General features: G+C 37.4%; 1 protein-coding gene across 2 annotated transcripts in view; it reads right to left on the reverse strand.

The window, feature by feature from the left end:
- Positions 1 to 477: 477 nt before the first annotated feature.
- Positions 478 to 20,364, reverse strand: part of LOC106176341 (arrestin domain-containing protein 3) — a 33,495-nt gene continuing 13,608 nt past the window's right edge. For both annotated transcript variants that reach the window (XM_087003685.1, XM_013558681.2), the window contains 7 exons: positions 18,423 to 18,550; positions 6,181 to 6,303; positions 5,463 to 5,698; positions 4,353 to 4,532; positions 3,548 to 3,748; positions 2,336 to 2,447; positions 478 to 1,249 (listed from right to left, as the gene is read on the reverse strand). In XM_087003685.1, coding sequence (XP_086859811.1) covers positions 936 to 1,249; positions 2,336 to 2,447; positions 3,548 to 3,748; positions 4,353 to 4,532; positions 5,463 to 5,698; positions 6,181 to 6,303; positions 18,423 to 18,534 — 1,278 coding nt within the window. In that variant the 5' untranslated portion in view covers positions 18,535 to 18,550 and the 3' untranslated portion in view covers positions 478 to 935. The remainder of the gene's footprint in view (positions 1,250 to 2,335; positions 2,448 to 3,547; positions 3,749 to 4,352; positions 4,533 to 5,462; positions 5,699 to 6,180; positions 6,304 to 18,422; positions 18,551 to 20,364) is intronic.

Raw genomic sequence — 20,364 nt, forward strand, 5'->3', positions numbered from 1 at the left:
TTTTTGCAGGCCGGATATCAAACAAATTCGCCAATTTAGACGACTAGATTACATAAAATCTCAACTTGCCATCTAACACAGACCTGTTCTTACCATGGATATGGATGAAACTGAATTCATCTTCTGTGATATTGTCTAAATAACTGACCCATGCAGCGATGAACTTTCAAATAGACAGAATAATAATAATAATAATAATAATAATAATAATAAACATGAATTATTGTTTAGAAAAGTGCTTATCCACGAGGTCCTTTTGATTCAACCTGGAGAGCTTTTTGGGAAAAATTATTTTAGCAACGGGTATCAATCGTGCTGTAACCGAAGCGCGTTCACTTCCTGTTTTCCCGAACAATCCTCACGTAGTTCATAACGGCATGGCATGCTTACCGCATCGATCGAAATCATTACTAATGAAAAAGCTTGAATAAGAGTCAGGACTTCACTCGTATCAAACTGTAGGTATCAATAACACTATTTCACCTGCAAAATCTTTATACTTAAGGTGCACAATTCGCATCTATGGATCTTGACGTATAAATGTTTTAGGAGTGGTAGATATGATATATTTTATCCATTTATGAATATTTTCATATATGAATTGCATAAGAAATATATTACATTCAAGTGATCAGCTGGTCATCATTCGCTGCTGCGTATTTGTATTGCAGAATTCAGTGTAAAATGCTATGTGAGCGTAACGCTCGAAGTGTTATTCAAATGTACAAAAACGTACAGCATAAGGTTGTTGCCAGTGCACATTCCGACTTAAGGCCCATATTCGGAAGCACGTACGTTCCCTTTTGATGTGTCTCTTCAAGGGGCGCATTTGCAACTCGATTCGCCTGTTCTGTTTAACATTAACGTTTCACTTAATGGAAACCCTTCTTTCTCATGTAAAATAAACAAGACGTGATTTGTTTGCGTGTCACCCTTCACACTTTGGCCGTAGAAGAGCACGGGTCAGTTTTGTGACAGGCGGTTCCAATTTTTGAATTCTTTGGTATTTCAGACATTTTAATGGCGTCGCCATTTGACTCCGATTCTTCACTTTGTTCTCGGTCTCTATGCTGACAAACCTCGTGGCAGTTCGGCACATTAGTGACAGTGATTTTTTCGTGTGGCACACAAGCATATACGGGTCTGTATAATACTGTTTCGTCGCCAGATTCTGTTCCATCGTATACCTGACCCAATTGGAATTCCGGGCTGATGTACATGCCCCCTTCCGCAGTGTCTACTCCGTGTTCTGAAACAAATTGACACGTGTTTTATTATCATCTATTAGTAAACTTGGTATCTAAGACTGCATGGCAGTAAAACAGTAAGACCTTTATGACTCGGTAAACTTGTCACTGAGTTGTTCTCAGCGCTTTGTTGGGACTGAAATGGCACCTTTTCCACAAAGCCACTTGAGTCGAAATTTGACTTAGAAAAGAGTGCCGAGAATTTTAGACGGCTATTTTGCGTCTGATGAAAAGTTGAAAAGGCAGGCAGCTTACCTCGCTTGTTCATTTTTTAAACTTCAAAAACAAATTGTTTTTATTGTTAATGGCGACAACTGCCCTCTTAGGTATATTTGTTTGTCAACTACTTCTATTGTAAGTGAATTGTATATGTAAAACGCTCTTACCCAAATACCGCACTACGAACTGGCTAAAAACTTAAGATATTTTAAATTTCATAATTCTCTTTAAATTACTTAAACGTGTTCGAACCGAAACTGCGCCAGTAAGCCTGATAGTGTTAACGCACTTCCCATTGCAGATTTGATACGACCCCTATCACTGAGGTTATCAAACTAACTTGCGAAATAACATCAGGTGGTTCCAGATTAAAAGATTACTGTATTTCGTGTCTGAAAGAAGCATGTTGTATTGATTTCATTCCAGTTTCCGAATCGTAGCTATGTTTCATGCGCTATGGAGGTTGCAGATAAGATTATAAGATGAATTCTGAATGCTTTTTACGAGTCGCTGAACCGACTGAAATGATTTCGGTGTAACACAGAAATCATTAAAAAGCCCCCAAACAACAGTGCATTAGTCCAATATTCTTCTTGTATCAAAAGAGGAAAATCGATGAAAAAAATTCAGATGAACGAAAAATTCACCTAAAATATCTTTTTACTATTGCATTCCTTTTCCGCTTCTTAGAGCGCTTTTCCGCTTCAGTGAACCTGTATTCGCACATACATGTAGATACGTGCGCTTGCAGTAAAGAAGTGTCGTCCCGTCGACAACACGTCGTATGTTGATAAGAAAAGAGTGCTGTCTTTACTGTGAAGCAGTTATAAATTTTCAGAGGCTTGAGGTCTTCGTTCCCGTCTACCTACCATATTTAAGTTCTGGCATTGGAGCATTGGGTATTCTAAATGGAACTGTGGCGATTGTCATTGGGAAATCAATCTCTAAATCTTCTCCAGCCTTGTCACGGCCCAGCGAGACCTGTTGGAAAAAGACCAAAATATGATTGCAAAATTTTAGATAAAATGAAATTCTTATTTCAGACATTCCAAATTTCAGTTCATTCGAATGGAAAAATAGTGTGTGTGTGTGTGTGTGTGTGTGTGTGTGTGTGTATGTGTGTTGTCCATTTAGTATATCCTAGCGTACTTTTGAAATTGAGTGATGAACAATGCATTAAATACATCTCATTGACAAACTGTATACCAAATAACGATTGGCGTGTATCGGAATGTTGGCACGCGTATATTTAGGGAAGTTTTGTTCCCTTAAAGCATTAATGATTCCATCAGACCGAATCAAAGGCCGTGTTCCCAAAGGCATCGTCATAGAAATAGTAAGTCGTAATATAGGCATCAGTGTTTTTTTTTTTTTTTTTTTTGTAACTCGGTTTTGATTGCCCAAAGGCTGTGTCTGAGATGGTCGCTGTTCTGATGATAACACAAATATCCCCTGGCGAAAAAAGGCCTCTAACAGCTCTTTTGTGTCATACCATCCGGTCATGTTAGGTCCATATCATAATTCATCTCTTCCTTTGTGCATCAAAACCAGACTGTTATTATTTTTAGCTGTTGGTAAGTGCTGCTCTTGCGTCGATAAGCTTAATTAATTTTGCCACCCCCTCAACTCATAAACAATTCAACGATAGCATCGTATTTGAGAGACGTAGTGTCAGAAAGGGTATTAGATCGCATGCTTAAAAGAATAAACGCCCACAGCTTAAATCAATGAAATGATAAAAAATGCAACCCAAAGACTCGTTTCTATTGACGTTTATGATTAACTGTTCACTTTGTATCTAGTTAAGGTTATTAACTAACGCAAACTCAATGAGCCAATTTTATACAGACTTTATGCAACACAAAAATAGAAAATATAGGAAAAGAAACAACTGGAAAAAACAGTTTACTGTTGGTACTTTTCTTTCAAACAGTCATAGCAGTCAACATTGGACCCAAAGACTAGGAAGAAGTGTCACTGTTTTTCAGTCTTTGCTACTAGTATTATTAACACACTACGAAGAAAATTCAATATCTTTTCCGTAAAGGCGTGTACACATCACAAAAAGGAACCATACGTACCCTTAGTATATAATAAATCTGTATAACCTTGCAAACATCTATAAGAGTCGGTGGCATCACAGGGACTTGGAGTTTGGTATTTATGTCGTCAAACTTGGTAGTATGGTGTGCTGGGACAAGGTCACTTTTGTATTCCCACACCCTGTGGTGTATTTCTTTGGATAGTCCCAGTACGCCTTTGTTTATGAAGTATTCTACATACTAAAATAAATAAAATTAGATAAATTTTGTTGGAAATTCATATCATATGAATAATGTCACTGTGTTAATAATCATTTAAAGTATTTTAGAACTTTCTCACGTCTAAATCAATTATAGACGCTGTAATCAATTTTTTCCCAATTTGCCTAAGATCACATGGGGTCTACAACACCATCTTTATCTGTACTCAAAGAAAAAGGGAGTACCCCTAAACTGTTGTTCCTGGACTGTCGTTCCTTTTTAAGTGTCGACATTTTTGTCCTCCGCCCCAGTGAACAGGTCTACTATCTGGTTTCGTTTTGTTTTCATTCCAGACAGCGATTTAGCTCATACAAAGTATCACGCAAATATAATTCCATAGCTAGTCACGAGCTCAGCTAAATATTAAGCGCAGACATATCAAACCGGAAAAGATTAACGATAATTCGTTTGTTTACAACACGGAAGATTTTGCTGCATCTGGACTTAAAGAGGGAAAATAAAAAAAAATTATTGCAAGGTGGTATTATCACTTGCAGGTTCATTGTACCCTTCATTGTTCATTGTTGCAGGTCCATTATTGCAGTACGCTATAAATGTTAGGAGACCTATTTCAGAGCCCTACCTGTATGAGTCTCACCATAAGCCAAACTTTGTTTCCACTACCATTTTGTACCTCAGCCTTGAGCTTAATATTCTCTCCACAACAATACCCGCTCCTGTCCAGGGTGGCTTTTAATACAACAGGACCTTTATTGCAGCAGAAACAGCACGTGGTCAGTTTGTCCTCTGCCGTAAGGGCTGTCTAGAAACAAACACGTAAATAAACAAAATCCAATATACTAAATATAAAATGGAATATAAAGGAACATGCATGGTTATCAAATATAGGAATCGACAGGGCAATTACTGTACCAAACAGGAATTGTTTGAATAAATTTATTAAAGACATAAAGGTTATCAAATGGCAAAAAAGTCAATACCTTGCAGTGGCAGATTTAGATGAGAGGGTCAGGGGGGTCCTGTTCCCCCCAAACCCCTTCTATTTTTGAAAAAATGACAACAATGGTCCCCTCTTGAAATTAAAATTTTGACTAGCTGAATAATAGTTCTAAACCGTACCAAATGGCACCATTTGCCCTCTAAAATATCATTTTTTTCCAACGCCAACGGAGGGGTGGGGTGGGGGGGTGGGGGGGGGAGAGTTCGGCTTGCATCCGCAGATCCCCCCCCCCCTTCAAATAATCCTGGATCCGCCCCTGCCTTGAACATTGAGTGCATTTCGTATTAAATTCTTCTTTAATTTTTGGCTTCATAAGTATAACATAAAATGTGTTTCTACTCTATGTATATCACGAGAATTATTCCTCTCTAGTCTGACCATTGCACCACCTATTTCTACTCCATTTCAATTATACATTACTTTATTTCAATAGCTTTCAATTTTTATTTTGATATTAGGCATTTATCTTTCCCTTCATGAAACTGACATTTTAGATATTACCCGTGTTTATATGTTTTTTCATTTTCTTTCAGCAAAATAACCAGTTGCAGTTGCAAGATTATTTGAAGAAGCTTTTGTTTCCTGAGTGACTTTAATTACATTACAAATGAATGTTTCAAAAATAACACTTACTGGTCCTTGTCTTAAAATGCAAGTAACACGAATGTATACCAAAGTCCATCGTACAAAGAGTACTTGCGGCAAAAAGGAACCTGCATGGCTCTCACTTACCAGATATCTTTCATCCATGCAATCTATGTGTGGACCAATTATTGTGAAGTACTTCAGACCCTGGGGCGGGGAATAATAAGGGATGTCAATTGTCACCCGTAAGTAGTATCGAATTGTGCCTATCTTGCTTTCAAATGAACACGGGAGAGCACTCTCCGGCAGTGTGAAGGAGAACGGAAACTTGTGATCTCCGCGGTGAAGTATGGGATTCGATTTGTCATCATGGTCGTTGTGCTCTAAAATGATAGAAATGTATATAGGTTTAAATGTGCACACAAAGGTGCACAGTGCAGCAGAATAACGGTCAACTCACACCCATGTCACATTAAAAGCAGGCCCAACCTTTAGTTCTACTAGTAGTCCTGTTATTTACCCAACATTTAAAATGGAAACTCGTGGGCCTGGAACACAAATACCTTTAGACGAAGAAAAGTGACAACCGCAATGCTGACTGTTGTAATTTGAACAAATGTCATGTCTATCATAAAGCCACGCAACCATTACCGTTGTTTAAGTAGTCAGGACGGTGGGTGGTGGTAGGCGGGAACTGACAGATTACATATTGTTAAGTAGGGCCTAGGCAAAATACCATCTATATCTAGACGTATAAGATCAGAAAACGGACCACGTTGAAGGTAAATGCCTAGATTCGTTTTCATATAGAGGTTAAGATTTGAAAGAATGTTATACACTAAGTCTGGCAATCGAATACATTTACCTTTCCCCCATACACTTTGTTTATCTTCAATGAAGTATTGGTCTTCTTTTACTGTCCTCCGTTCACCACTGCGCATGATTTTCCATTCTACGTGCGCTTTGCCGCGCAAAAACACTTTGATTCCTAGAAGAAAGCATTGTTATTAGTTTTGCTGATGGATCTTCAAGAAGTCGTAATTATCAGGTCAACTTTGTGAAAGATCACTCGGTATTTTACTTAAAACCACAAACTCAAGATTGAAGGTGGCATTACCTTTTTTCTTGTGTGAAAAAAGTTGGCCAAATATATTGCACATATTTCATATTCGTTTTCCTTCCCAATTCAATATTTCTAAGTGCAGATACCGTGCCTAGCATTTAATTACATCTATTTGACTCACTCGTCAGTGAATGGTCACCATCTAGGCTTTGTACACTTATGTGACTTATATGCATTTATCTGTTAATCTGGTTTTTGTCATATTTTAGTGACACGCCATGTATCTTTTTTTCATGACTAAAATTTTTAAAGATATGATACAACAACAACGATCTATGGTGAAATATTGTAAAGGTAAATAACTGCTTTACCGTGGATAAAACCGCTTGCATGTTTGCATTTGAATTTCACCATGCACAGTGGTATCTCAACTTTTTCAGGTCAACTTCATACTTGTTTTTAGCTTAGTGCATTATGACTATGCGTAACCAAAGGTTTTTTCTTTCATTTAAGTGGTTATTTTGATATATTTAAAATCGATAACGAAGGTATGTCAGCACGACAGTTTTCCAAGCCTTCATTCCAATTATCAATGCTCCCCAGCACAAACGTTTAACCATAAACAATAAGATAATCAAATGTTATGTGTAGTTTTTGAGCCTTTGTTTCAATATTTGTTCGCATACTCCCAAAGGTGGCACCCTAACTTTCAAACGTCCCTTAAACGACTTATCCGCAGCGACCAGCAAAGTTTGTTGGTCATAAAAATAAGTTTAAAATAAGTTTCAAACAGTCCCTTAGACTATGGGTGAAAAGTTTTCGAGAGCCCCGGCCATGTCTTAAAGGTCTGCCATTAACAGATATTTCGTTTTCGCCGATCAATACTCTAAATACTTTAGAACCCTTTCAAATCCCAATATGCATCTTGGATGAACAGCTGTTGTCAGTTACTACTTTTTCTTTTTTCTTCTTCTTTTGCTTCAATTCTTTTGTATTCCTTTGCGTTAATTCTTTTGTATTGTTTATCAGCATATGTCCCTCTCTGACAATCAACTGCACAGCGACAATTTGCGCTGCATTGTCATGGCTTTTCTGATATTGAAACTAAAAATCAACGCAAACAAAGGAGGCATAATTCCGATTACATAAACGTTTGCCATACATAAACGTTTTTTTGAAAAGAGGCATCAGTAACAGCCTTTGCATTTCCAAATTCTTTACATGATTAAGTCTACCATTCTTCAGTGCACACGTCTTGAATACTCTTTTTATTCAGCGCAAAATAGGGATTTTTAAATTATAAATTACAAATATTAAAATATTTGCCGTTCAAATGCTCAATATGTAGAGGACGAAATCACGCGTTGCTGTTGGTTATGACGTTGCTTTGAGATCACTGTCACGTATCAGTCGCTTGTCTCTGACTTACGATGGCGTATTACCGTGTTTATGCCATTCTGATATACAATACCATAGAATTGGACGCCCCCGTTTAATTTGCACAATCGGCACCTTTCCTGTTTTTGCACATAGAACGCCCACAATTACCTGGAGATAATAACGGAGTTTTCACGTTCCTTTGTGGATGTATAATTAACCGAGTCAACACATTCCAAATACGTTTTATAAGTCCCAATTATACGACATTATTCACGTGTTCTATAACACGCACAAGTACAGCAATGGATGCTATTTTAGGATGTTCAGGATACTACGGTGTTTGTCAAAAGAGTTCAATATGCGATCATTAAAACAATGAGTTTTTCCCTTGAGCGTGACGAACGTTGTATCGCAGAAAGCCATCGAGATGGACTGTCCATAAAGCAGATTGCCAGACAGTGCAGAATGGCAGCAAGTCCAGCATCCAAACTGGTTACAAAATGACAATGACGTCAAACGAACCATACTAAGGGCAGGCCTGCTTCTGGTAGAACCACATTAACAAATTTGTCATCACAATGGCTTTATGTCGACAAATTAAGTTACACATATATGTTCCAGGGATGTTCACCGGACAGTGACACATATGAAATTCTGATTGGTCGCTAAGAATAACACATTAATGCATATCATGTACAAAACATTTGATGCAAGGCAATACGTAATATCCCCAAAAGTGTTTAACTTGCATAATCGCAAATATCTCTTTGTGACAGAACATGACAGGGATAAGACAGACAGAGCAGTGAACGAGAAGCAAGCTTCAGACAGCTCCAGCTTGCAATACCTGACAAATGGAGCAGGCCCCAATGCAATTATTACAGAATCTGGTCACATGTGGCAGTGAAACTGTCTCAAAACCAGGGGAAAGACACACGCTCTTGATCTCCTCATAACTGATTTACTATTTATTGTCTGATCCGTCTTTAATGTCAATCAATTCAACGTGATTTAAGTTTATTTCTGTCAACAAACTGTTTTCACCGGGAGGTACGTATTGCCGAGTGAGTATACTTTTTAGCCACTTGACTTTGCACATATCACTACCTTTTTTGAAGCCATTCGCATTATTAAAATACATTGTGTGGTGAATAAAAGAAATAGAAATGTTCAACTATAAATAAATATTTATAAAATATGAACGAAAACCGCATAGTCCTATGACATTTCAAACAAGAAGGTTTTGAAAAATTCAAGGTGATGCTTTACTTATGAGCATAAGTGTATATGACAAAGAGAAGAAGCGATCCTAGAATACCCAGTTAATTAATTTATCAATTTACGCCACCCATTTCCCCGATGTCTTAATCCAATCTGAATTATATATAATAACGTGTGTGTGTGTGCTAATGAAAATACGACCGGACTGAACATCTTCATATGGCAATTACAGTACCAGATAATATGCTGTTTGCTATAAATGACTCTCTTGCATTAGTTCCTAACACCGTTGACACGTAACAAAGCTTCAAAGTACTATTTTTGGGTGATAGTTGGCCTCATTATGATGAAAGAATTCAATTATATCAAATGCTGCGTTTGATTATCGAGGAGAAATCGTATGTCTACCAAGTGATACGGAAGATAGCGTTGACGGGGACATACCCTAGCTGTTCCCATATGGCAGCACTGGTACGCCCTTGTGAGAAACGTGCTTGTCCATGGGCCATAGTGAGAAACGTGCTAGTCCATGGGCATCCGCGGACCCTGCTTCAAATAATCCTGGATCCGCCTCTGTAATGCCCATTATCAAATAAAGTTTGTTCCTCAATGTATACCACATCCTTATCGTTAAGATATTCTAAATAAATCGGCTGTTTCAAGCAAACCCATACAATGCCCCCAAGACATACAAACGCGGATGCTCATATTATTTCATGTGATATCAACTGGTTGGCTGGTTGATATACTTAATAAATCGGGGGGGGGGGGGGGGGGGGAACAATCGTTATCTTAGTACGAGTCTCTCCTCCTCATGTTCCCGTTGGAATACATACATGTATATGTTTTATACAAGGTGGAATAAAAACAGCCAAAGCGAAATCCAATTATTCCAAAAAATGTGTACTATAACCCAACAAAGTTTCACTTAATACACATACTGCTAATTTCTCTTGCATATAAAATTTGACACAAAAGTTTTCTAAAAGCTACGCTATTATACGGGTTTAAGCGTGGTGTTATCTTTTGAATGTACCCTTACTTCAGACTCCAGTTGATTATCACTCAATGATCAGGTTAAAGTAACTTTTCGAACACATAAGAACATTATGAAAATGCTGTATCTAAATCTATAAAAGCGTACAGGTCAAGTTCACAATGTTCTGTTTGTAGTTTAATGTCAAAGCATAAGGGATTGCCTTTTTTAAACGGTATAGTGGCTGGAGTATCACTAAGACAAATGAAATGACCATACTTTGAAAGCTGGTACATCTATTCATGACAGAGTTTAAGCAGAGCACATTTATTGCCAAGTTCGTATCAAATGTATGAGACACTACAGTCAACTAACTGATAACGATCTATATTCCAGGACACAAGGAAGTATTTATTTATTTAGGAGCTCACACAACAACATGAGTGGTTCAAAAACACGATATAATGTTTCGATAACTTTATTGGTAAAGTCAAACATTTTAAAGAACATGCTTTCCTACTTAATGGATATATCCCTGGAATTCAATGAAGTGCGTGTGGGTGTTTCTTAGCATCGGAAATCATGAAAATTCCATCAGTGTCGATAATTTGGAAAAGTAGGCCTAGCATCTCCGATCTAAAATCCATGAAATGAATTGTTGGGTGTATGTCACTATTAGAAAACGAAGACTGAAGAGCGTTTACGCCAACAAACGGTGCCATCTTTGTGCGCAAGGGGCTCCAAAAGTCCAATACATCAAATGGCTTATCTAAATATACCTGTACAGTATACATTCGGTACAACACGTTTGTCGCAAGGAGGGGAATTTGCATGATGCAATGGTGATAATTCAAAAACGAGGTTTAATATACAAGATATCGAACTCATCACCTGGTGCTGGTTGCATCCAGACAATTACTAAATTAATAAATGCAATTGTTAAGGTTCGTCAAATCTTTATTGTGACATCTATGTAAGTACGATAATACAAATGCGCTTTGTGCATTTCTGGTATTATTATATTACGAGATACATATACAAATGCCTCCGCAAAATTGTAATCAAATATTATGTAAAGAGTTTCATAGGTCTGTTTTCATTTTATTATAGATCCAAATTTTGTTTCACCCGTTGACGGTTTCATCTGATCATTCATAAAATGAAAACTGAAATAACAAGTGACTGAACATTGGCTTTGGTCTGTTTAATATGTAGGCTGTGCTCTGATTAGATCGAGATTGAAACCCGAACCTAAACACAGGACTTCCGTTCCGTTCACAGGAAGTCCACGACCTAGATCAGAAAATTGACCAGGTCACTGCCCTCTTCATTAGACTCAACTTGGCGGCAACGGATTGCACTGTCGTCGTATGTCGACAACGAAATCACTCAATTGCCAAATAGCAAAACAATCTCAAAATTCCCATGAGATTGAGGTATTTAAGGCAACGTTCTCAAAGTATTTCTCAGACAAAATTCATAACGGCAGAAGTTGCACGTACGGTTCACCCAATAATTCCGGATTGCTCATTACCAACAGTTGTTTAATCGTACCCCGACCAAACCACTGAATTTGATCATCCTAAAGCATTTGCAGGAGGTTACATTAAGATATTTGAAAACTTCACAGAAAAATATCATAGATAATATTGAAAAAGACCAAAGACAAGCTGGTGTACAGAGCCATACAGAGTATACTTAACAAACACCATCCGTCAAAAATATCGATTGAAGCTCTTCTCTTGACATGCCCGAGAAAACTGAGAGTAAAATATTTTGGTACAGAAAGGTAGCATGGAGAACATATCACTGTTCTACAGCTGATTTTGCTGTTACTGGATGGATTTACCTTGTATTTGCATTAACACAGGGTATCTTTCAAATGTTTGTTTTGAAGTCAATTGTGTCTAATTACAAAGACTCAAGGGAGACTAACAAATAGGTCGAAAGAGGCGTACCTTCCACTGAAATTGATTATGATCTACCTTTTGAATCTTTTGCAGCTGATGCATATATAAAAGCACAGGATTGCACAATATCACACCAACAATAAAAGATTAAGAGCTATTTCAACCAAATTGAAACCAATGAATAGATATAAATCCGAAATATACAAAAATGACAAAAACAATCATTTTGACACCATATATATTACACATATAAACCAAAAACTAATATGTAATTTTCATTCTAAACTTAAATTGCTGTTAGGAAGGATTCTTTCAAAACCGACGACGAAAATGGTTCAAGTGATGACTTTTAAATAGTCAATATTTAGCATTTCTCAGGAGAACTGGTATTTTTACTGCAAAGCACTTTAATTCTATTAACACCTTCTGTCTACTGCATTTGGCTTCGAAAGTACCAGTTGTTATTCATGCGACTCAAGTGCTATGAATCATCTCTCCCATATCTCTCTTGCGAATCCCTACTTGGACTGCGGCGTCGCGTTCAATCGGAAATAATAACATAAAAGTGGTCGTTGTGTTGTTGGAATGAGTCGCACTATTATCACTTTGTGGTGTGTATTAAAACCAATGGTAGAGCTGGTTAACTGTAAACTCACTTTCTTTCGAATCTTATTTAATTACCTTGTTATCTTACATACAACATTCTGCATGTACCTCGCGTGTGTGTGTGTGTGTGTGTGTGTGTGTAAAGTAACGGCGCTCAATCAAATACAAGCAAGCCGAATACATCTATCACTTAAAAGAGAAAGGTTAGGGGTTAAATAATCTGGAACAAAACATGTAAATATAATGCACTGTTTGAGTGTATCACTCTTTTTATCATTTTGCCGTTTCTGCCAAGACAACGCACCACCTGCTCCACTCAAACTGCCAAAAGCAATTCCATAATAACTTCGTTTTAGTCAATATTCCCGGGAGGTAAAAGATATTTAATTAAATTAAGGTGGGGGACTATGCATTTTTTCTCCATACAAAGGGTATTTTGTGACATTCTGGGAAGGCATTGGTGTTAATATCTCTGGTATGTACAGGTAGTCTGGCTATACTATGAATGAGGACAACTGAACCAATTAAAAAGAAGAAAGATAAAAAAGGGGAAAATAGCTGTGGTATGATGGGTGACTGTGAAATATACAAAAAAATCCATTCATTTTCATTCCCAGGTTGTTCACATTGTCTCTTCATCCTCCAAGCTTCTTTCTCTGGTCTCGATTAATTGATTTCCCTATTGAAAATTGAGAGCAACCACCAGTCAGACCGGCAACTCCGTGTCGTAATTAGCTTTCCTCGTAGGACTTCAGTGCGCTGGGATTAAATCACCAATCTCAAATCTAATATAATCAAGGGTCGAATTCAAGCATACGCTGCTTGAGCCATCGAGTTTTACATCCGTATTGCAAAATCCGTAGCTATTAGGTTATGATGTTTACGTGGTGCCCTGGCTGTGTATAACTGTAGAATCTTGCAACTGTATGTAATTGGCGACTACCGCTTGATACATCCACCTTCATATTGATATTGTTGATATTAAAGCAGCTAGAACAACTATACTTATATTCTTGTTTGATCCACAGTCGTATAGATTAACATGCCTGAGACCTCAGCTTATGACTAGTTTACTAGATTTATATGAAAGCGATCATCATTTGATGACTGCAACATATTAAAATAGTTTCTATATCTACATGTTTATCAGCGGCCATATTGTTTCGACTTTTTAAATAGTTAACTTATCATGAAAAGTCACAAACATTATCTGCGTTTCTATGTCCAAAATAATCCAAAATGTGAACATAAACCGTTCGTGCTGTAAAGTGCATACAAGACTTACTTTAAAAATGAACCAAACAGCGCTTTCAGCCCTGGGTTGTTATGGTAATGTTTTTCAAAGACTCGGGGACCTTTGTACTTTGAGTTATTTTAATTTGTGTCCGTTACCGTGTGTGGTGTCACATATATGACAAGAACGCAGATATGCGAAAATGATGGCTCTTGGCAAAAAAAGTAGCTGAAATAAAAAAGCAAATCTCGATGATAAAAGATCCTGCCGTTTTGTGGTCAATAACACGATATCTACGAAGTGAACTGGGGACACTTTTGTAACCTTCACCATTTGAAACTCTGAGGTAAGGTTTTACAGATGAATATACGTGTATCAAAAAAACGATGAATAATGAGAAAATCAAGTAAGACCACACGTTGATTTAATAATTTTAAATGAGAAATTACCATGGCGTTGAGTTAATGACTCGTTAAGCCTATAGTTCACGCCATCATTAATGCCTTATTCAGATACGTTTCGCACTTAATTAAAGACATGGGAAACGGGTTGATGGAACGAGATATTCCACTAAGGCGAGTTCTTATCGTGTTTCTTTGATACATTTTCCTTACTACTCAATATCAACTTCATATTTTCCATTTTCACTCAAAAATTTATTCACACCTGTTTCCTGAATCAATATTAGCATTTCGATAGGAAAGAACAAGTTGGCTGTCATCGCTCTCCATTATAAGATTCGGCGAGTGATTTCGATGTCTATTTATACAACTTGTGTAGTTTGAATGTTATAAACATGGTGCATTGAAGTCAAATAATGGCGATCAATCACAGACTACCTTTCTTATACAATAACTAGTCCACTGTGTATTGAAGTGAATAAGGTTATCATGAGATGACTTGTAGTCTTGAGAGTAAAATGGGGTATATTATTTTAAAGCGTGGCGATCATAATTAAATGAAATCCACCTTCCTTGTTTTGCCTCTGGAGCAATACAGCTTTGGTTAGATAGGTTTTGTAAGTATTTCCTGACCTCTACCAATAGTACACATGTTTCTTCTTTACATTCACAAATATAGGGCCTAGTCCTTCGGGTGATGCTAAATAAGAAAACAATCGTTTGAAATGCTTAAATTCGTGCTATCTTTAGGTCACACATGGGAAGTTAATGATCACTCGGCTTGATTCTGCTTCTTCCAACAAAACAAGTGTAGAGATGACAAAATAGGAATATAAAAATATCAAAAATATCAAAAAGTCTGAAACAATATTCTTAGATTACGGAAACTCTTTGTGGTATTTAACTAGAGTGTAGGACAGATACTTTTAATGTAGAAACCTAGCTTAGTCGAATAAAACCCATTTCAAATGAAGTGTGTAAACTGTGTGAATCGTTTAAAGACACATTGCATTTTTTTTTTTGCATTCATGTCCAGAGCTAAGTACGTTTTGTAATGATTTTATGTCCAATTTGGAGCTTGATCACACTATAGCTGGGCTATCAACATAGTGACCCCATATTATGGCGTTTATACGAGTATAATGTGATAAAGTATTGTTTTCAATATAAGGGATGCTATTTTCTAGAAACAAGTTGATGAGAATTTAAAAATGGTTTAAAAGAATATGTCTGATTTTAGAGAGAGAGAGATTCTTATTCAAAATCTGTGAAAACTTTACTGTACGTGAGGACGCCTCAGTGACTCCCTCTGGTCCTATACCTACAAGTTTTTCCTAATACATTTATCATTATGTATCATCTCTTGGAAAAATGTTTTATCAGCCATGTGCGCACTTGCCTCATCTCGTTTCCATTATGAAAAACATGCCCTGGCTTCTGCCACGGGTATACATATATCATCCCTACATTAAAAATATTATAGTCCTTCATTTTGCGTTCTGTGACACCCCAACCACTCAACGCTTCCTCGCCTATGGAATCCATTAGATTGCGAACAGGGGATTGTAATCCGATCATTCCTCCTATTGGAACATACAACTTGTCATATATGTTCTCTTGTTATGTAACGGGATGCTCCCCATTCTGCTTGAACCTAACATTATGGTCTGGATATAGACTGTGACAGTATGGAAGATAGGCATCATCAAGGAGTCTAGAGACAGCTTAGGATAAAAAAACCATCAATACATACGCATTTTTAAACCAATGTCTGCAGTGTGCGCCAAAAGGATATTTCAAAAACTATTAGGCAATAAATAAATCGGACTAGTAGTTTATTATAAATGAAAGCTCACTGGATTATAAATAGTAGATTGGAAGTTCGAAGAGCTTTTCTGCATTTATCAATCCGCATTTATAAATAAACATTGGGAACGATAGGTGAAAAACATTGAACAGTATGTATCAGTTTTTCTTTCCTCGCTTTGCTCGTAAATTTCAATCAAAAGCATTAGAGGCAATTGATCTCACATATACTATATAAACCTTTGTCAAAGACATTAGAGGCAAGTAATTTCACATATTATTTGCCCTTTGACACCCCACCTTGCAGGTTATCGAACCGACAAGCCAACCGATGAAAATTAATCCGGTCTATTTGAAGAGTATATTTTTAGTTGAAATACCTACCATAAAAAGACGAATCCTAAAAAACGTTCATGATATTCAAAGAAATGTTTGACAGTTATACAACTAGCTATGACGCAAGTTGCTGCTTTTAAGCAAAAAAGATCTTTAAATTACCACATCCTTAATTACTACCCGTGCTGATAGTTTGTGGCTATTTTCGGGCTTCCCCTGACACTGTCTGATTTTTTCTAACCGCAGTGAACAAATCCGCATGGCTCATACCGATTCAATACATACATTATCCGAAATAGACAGTGCATATCAAAATCAACACACGTTAGCCTTGAATAGGCTCCTTGTTTTGAAAAGACTTCCGGTCTAGAGTATGGATATGAAGTTTGATATCTCGACTGGCTCGTAAAATGTTATGCTGTGCAGCTGCTATCATCCAAAGCCCAACGCACACAACACTATGAGCTGAGCTACCGGGAGCTCTGGATGGACAGCCCAATTCAATACTGCCATATTTGACAAAATGTTCGCATCAGAAGTTTTAAGGTGAAAACCAACCTATATTTTCAAGCCACATTGAAGGTGCACCAGGTCAGGCCAGACAAAAACACATCTAATAGCTTTTAGTGTGGATCGTGTCCTAAAGCACTGCAAAACCGTCTTCGACCTTATCTACGGGCCTCGTATCAGCATTCACGTTGCGTAGACAAGCATTCAATAGACCGATATATTGAGAGGACTATTAGCGAAGCAATGCCATTCTTTGTGTCCACGGTACATCCTATCGTGCCGAGAAAAAGTCTCGACTGCAATTTTTACCACAAAATAATTATAATTAGAAGCATAGACTGTCGTAGAATTATGAAGTGCTTAATTTGGGAAACTAAATCACGCATTTTCAATTCACATTCGCGTACGGGGTGCCTTGTATGGTGTCACCATTGGTACTAGCGTACGCGCTGCCTGGCTTCGGGACCAACTGGAGCATAAAAAAGTAAACTTATTTATCATACGGCTCTTTATTTCCTTACACTGTTCCTATGCCATAACCCAGTCTCGCATATCTTTTCTCCCTGCACTTATTGAATGTTATGTGGTCGGATAAGAGTCATTGCTCTTTGTGGTTCCAAACTAAGGGAAGTGGAGCGGACTCGCTTATTCGATTCCGGTGAAAATGCATTGGTCTTGTCAGGGCTCGAAGGCTTTGATGAAAAAAAACGCGGCAGCTATTGACCGCAAAGAGAAATGCATTACCAGCGAAGTTGCGCTCTGTTGTGTGTCTCTACCCTGGGAAAGAACTAGAATTTTAGTCCGTCTGACCAACACATCCTTTTTTCTCCAATACAGATTCTTGACCTCGGATATCAGGTGTTGTGTAAGCGTTGTTGCCCAGTCAGAATAAACAGTATATTTCACAAAACTGGGAAATTAATGACGTCGTTGTATTTCAAGAAAATATTTTTGAAATCAACAGGAAAATCGTTCTAAAGGAATATATCCTGATATTAGTTTATTTGCTTACCAATGGACTAATTAAACACGGGTCCTAGGCTTACCTAAATACAATGGTCCAGGGATATCTGGATCCAGTTCACAGTTTATATGGTTTTTAGAATCTCAGCGGATTGCCTTTCTTCATAGCTACATGTATAGGGTAAACTTAACTATAAGATTTTTTCCTATATCCTCAGAGAAGTTATAATAATTTTAGGCTTCACTAGGCTGTGCGAAGTGAAATTAAATAAACAAGAAATATTAGACAGTCACTATGTGTAACCGTTCTGGTAAATGGTAAAAAAAACTCATTTACAAATAAACCTTTTGGACAATATTTTGTCAATGCATTCATGATTAGCATTCAGACAGATTTCAGAAGTGAAAGGATAAAATCGATTGTAAGCCAGGGCGCAGTACAGACGGAAAGCTTTCAGAAGAACAAATGAACTAGTACATGTAGTAAGCTGATTGCCGTGCCTCCGATCCGATTCTATGTGGCATCAAAACCTGATGATACCAAATAAAAAACAAGCATTTATGTGTTCAACACTATGCACCTCTGCGCAAGAGTATTGACACTCTTACAACAACGCATTCATACTGGCACCCATTTAAAAGTTAGCCTTCAGTATTTTCATTTTTTTACATAAAATGAGCTTCTGGTCAACTTGACTTACCTCTCACTCTTATGTTCTCAATATTTTCCACAACAATTTGTCCATTTAATGTCTCTCCTGCGTAGTAGTGCTCTTTCTCCAATTCAATATCAAACTTCCGTATGTAATCCATATCTCATCTAGAAAACCTTAAATGAAAAAGATAAAAAGATAATTATACATACGCTTAATTTTATATATGCTTATTTATTAATCGTAAGAATAATCGTATCAATCAGCTGCATAGAAAAGAAGGGAGCACGTACTTGATATTATCTTCTTGTTGGTTATAGACAGATTGAAAAACAGGAGGTGTTTAATATATCTTAAAGCAAGATTAAATATAATGAACGTGCGCCAATGAAAATACAAAGAAATAAAACATATTTTCGAACTACAGGAATAAAATAAACACGAAAGTTTATATTAACACCTCTCAAGCATTTTTAGATGTTTGACTAGACTTAAACGGTCTTTTATCGCGTGGAACTCATCCAAATAAGCTTTGACCGAGACTGTCGACACTGCTTGATGTTTAGTCGAACCTAGAAAACGCGCAAAAATCTGCGTAAGGTGGGGTTAACTTTTTAGTAATAAGAGCTAAAAGCAATGTGTCAAGGAAATGTCGACCTAGAAAGAAATACAAAAATGACACACAGAACTATAGTTCAACAGAACTTACAAGGGAACGAGAAAAACTTTCACGGATGAAATCTGGTTTTATTCGAAGCCGGACAGCCCTCTTTTGTATTCCATTCTTGCGGACCCCAAACTCCTCAAAATGCCCCGAAATCTCGCTTTGGGATATATCGGATTGTTCCAACTATAATGTTAAACCTGAATAACCCCTACAACATAACCAAATTATTAAGGACAAGGGCAATGATAACTATACTCATATTGCATTTTGACAAGGTGATTATTTATACACTGTATTAAGTATTCCATGATGGCAGCAGGCGCCTGTCTCTTATCTCTTATATCAAAATGCGCTACAATTTAAAAATAAAAATTACAATTAAATTACAATTAAAATGAAGATTATTTTTTTTATAATTTCAAAAATCGCAAAAACTGGCCATACACTGCCGATCTCAACTTCAGGAAAATGATTGCGTGAGCTATTCACCTGGGTACCAGTAGAGCTATCAAAACAAAATATAGGCTGTTTCAGGTTATTTTCTGTTATCGATAAAGCCGCCTGACATGATCAGCGGACCTAGATAGGAGGTGATTCTCTGACGACAGATTATTTTCATCTGCCAATTTGGTAAAAAGAAACTCCCAGAGGGTAAAAGGCACTCGAGTCCTCTTCATACTGGATAGCGAACTGACTCATGAGATGGCGTAAAAAGACAACTCCCAAAGGATCAAACGAACTGAGGGTGTGTTGTCAAAAGGATTACTTCATTCTGGATATCGAACAAACTTTCGTCATCAGGAGACCGGGTTGATACTCCGGATATCTAAGTATCGGAAGCGCAATGGTGTCTCCTCACTCTCCGCACAGAGTGTTTTCCCAGTTGCCTCCGCCCCCAAGACATTCAAGTCCCCGGAAAATCAGCTGATTCATCCGATTTAATTTCTGGATTTGTGGAATAAAACATTCAAGGTTTGATCAGACCGTAAGAGATCTATGGCGGGATGTGCAATCAAGCGCACTCACCACGCATGCGGTTCTATATATCATTATCTACCAACTAGACTTTCAGATTGTACATTCCTGTCGCTGCACGAGTTTCGGCCTTTGACCCGACAAGTGCATGGTCCTTGCTAGAAATGGATCGTCTTGAAGCCAGGAAAGGGCGGTCTGAGCGATACTGTAACATCATCAATGTTCTGTACATCTCTCCTACCCCGGTACGTGTATATTGAAATCTAAAATGACACTGGATGAATAGAATAACTGTTCATATTGGAAATCAACACATAACATGTAGTTATAATTGGCAAGTGTATTCCC

The sequence above is a fragment of the Lingula anatina genome, chromosome 1, assembly GCF_051362555.1.
Source record: "Lingula anatina isolate TDL-2025a chromosome 1, LinAna3.0, whole genome shotgun sequence".
In the NCBI taxonomy this organism is placed as follows: Eukaryota; Metazoa; Brachiopoda; class Lingulata; order Lingulida; family Lingulidae; genus Lingula; species Lingula anatina.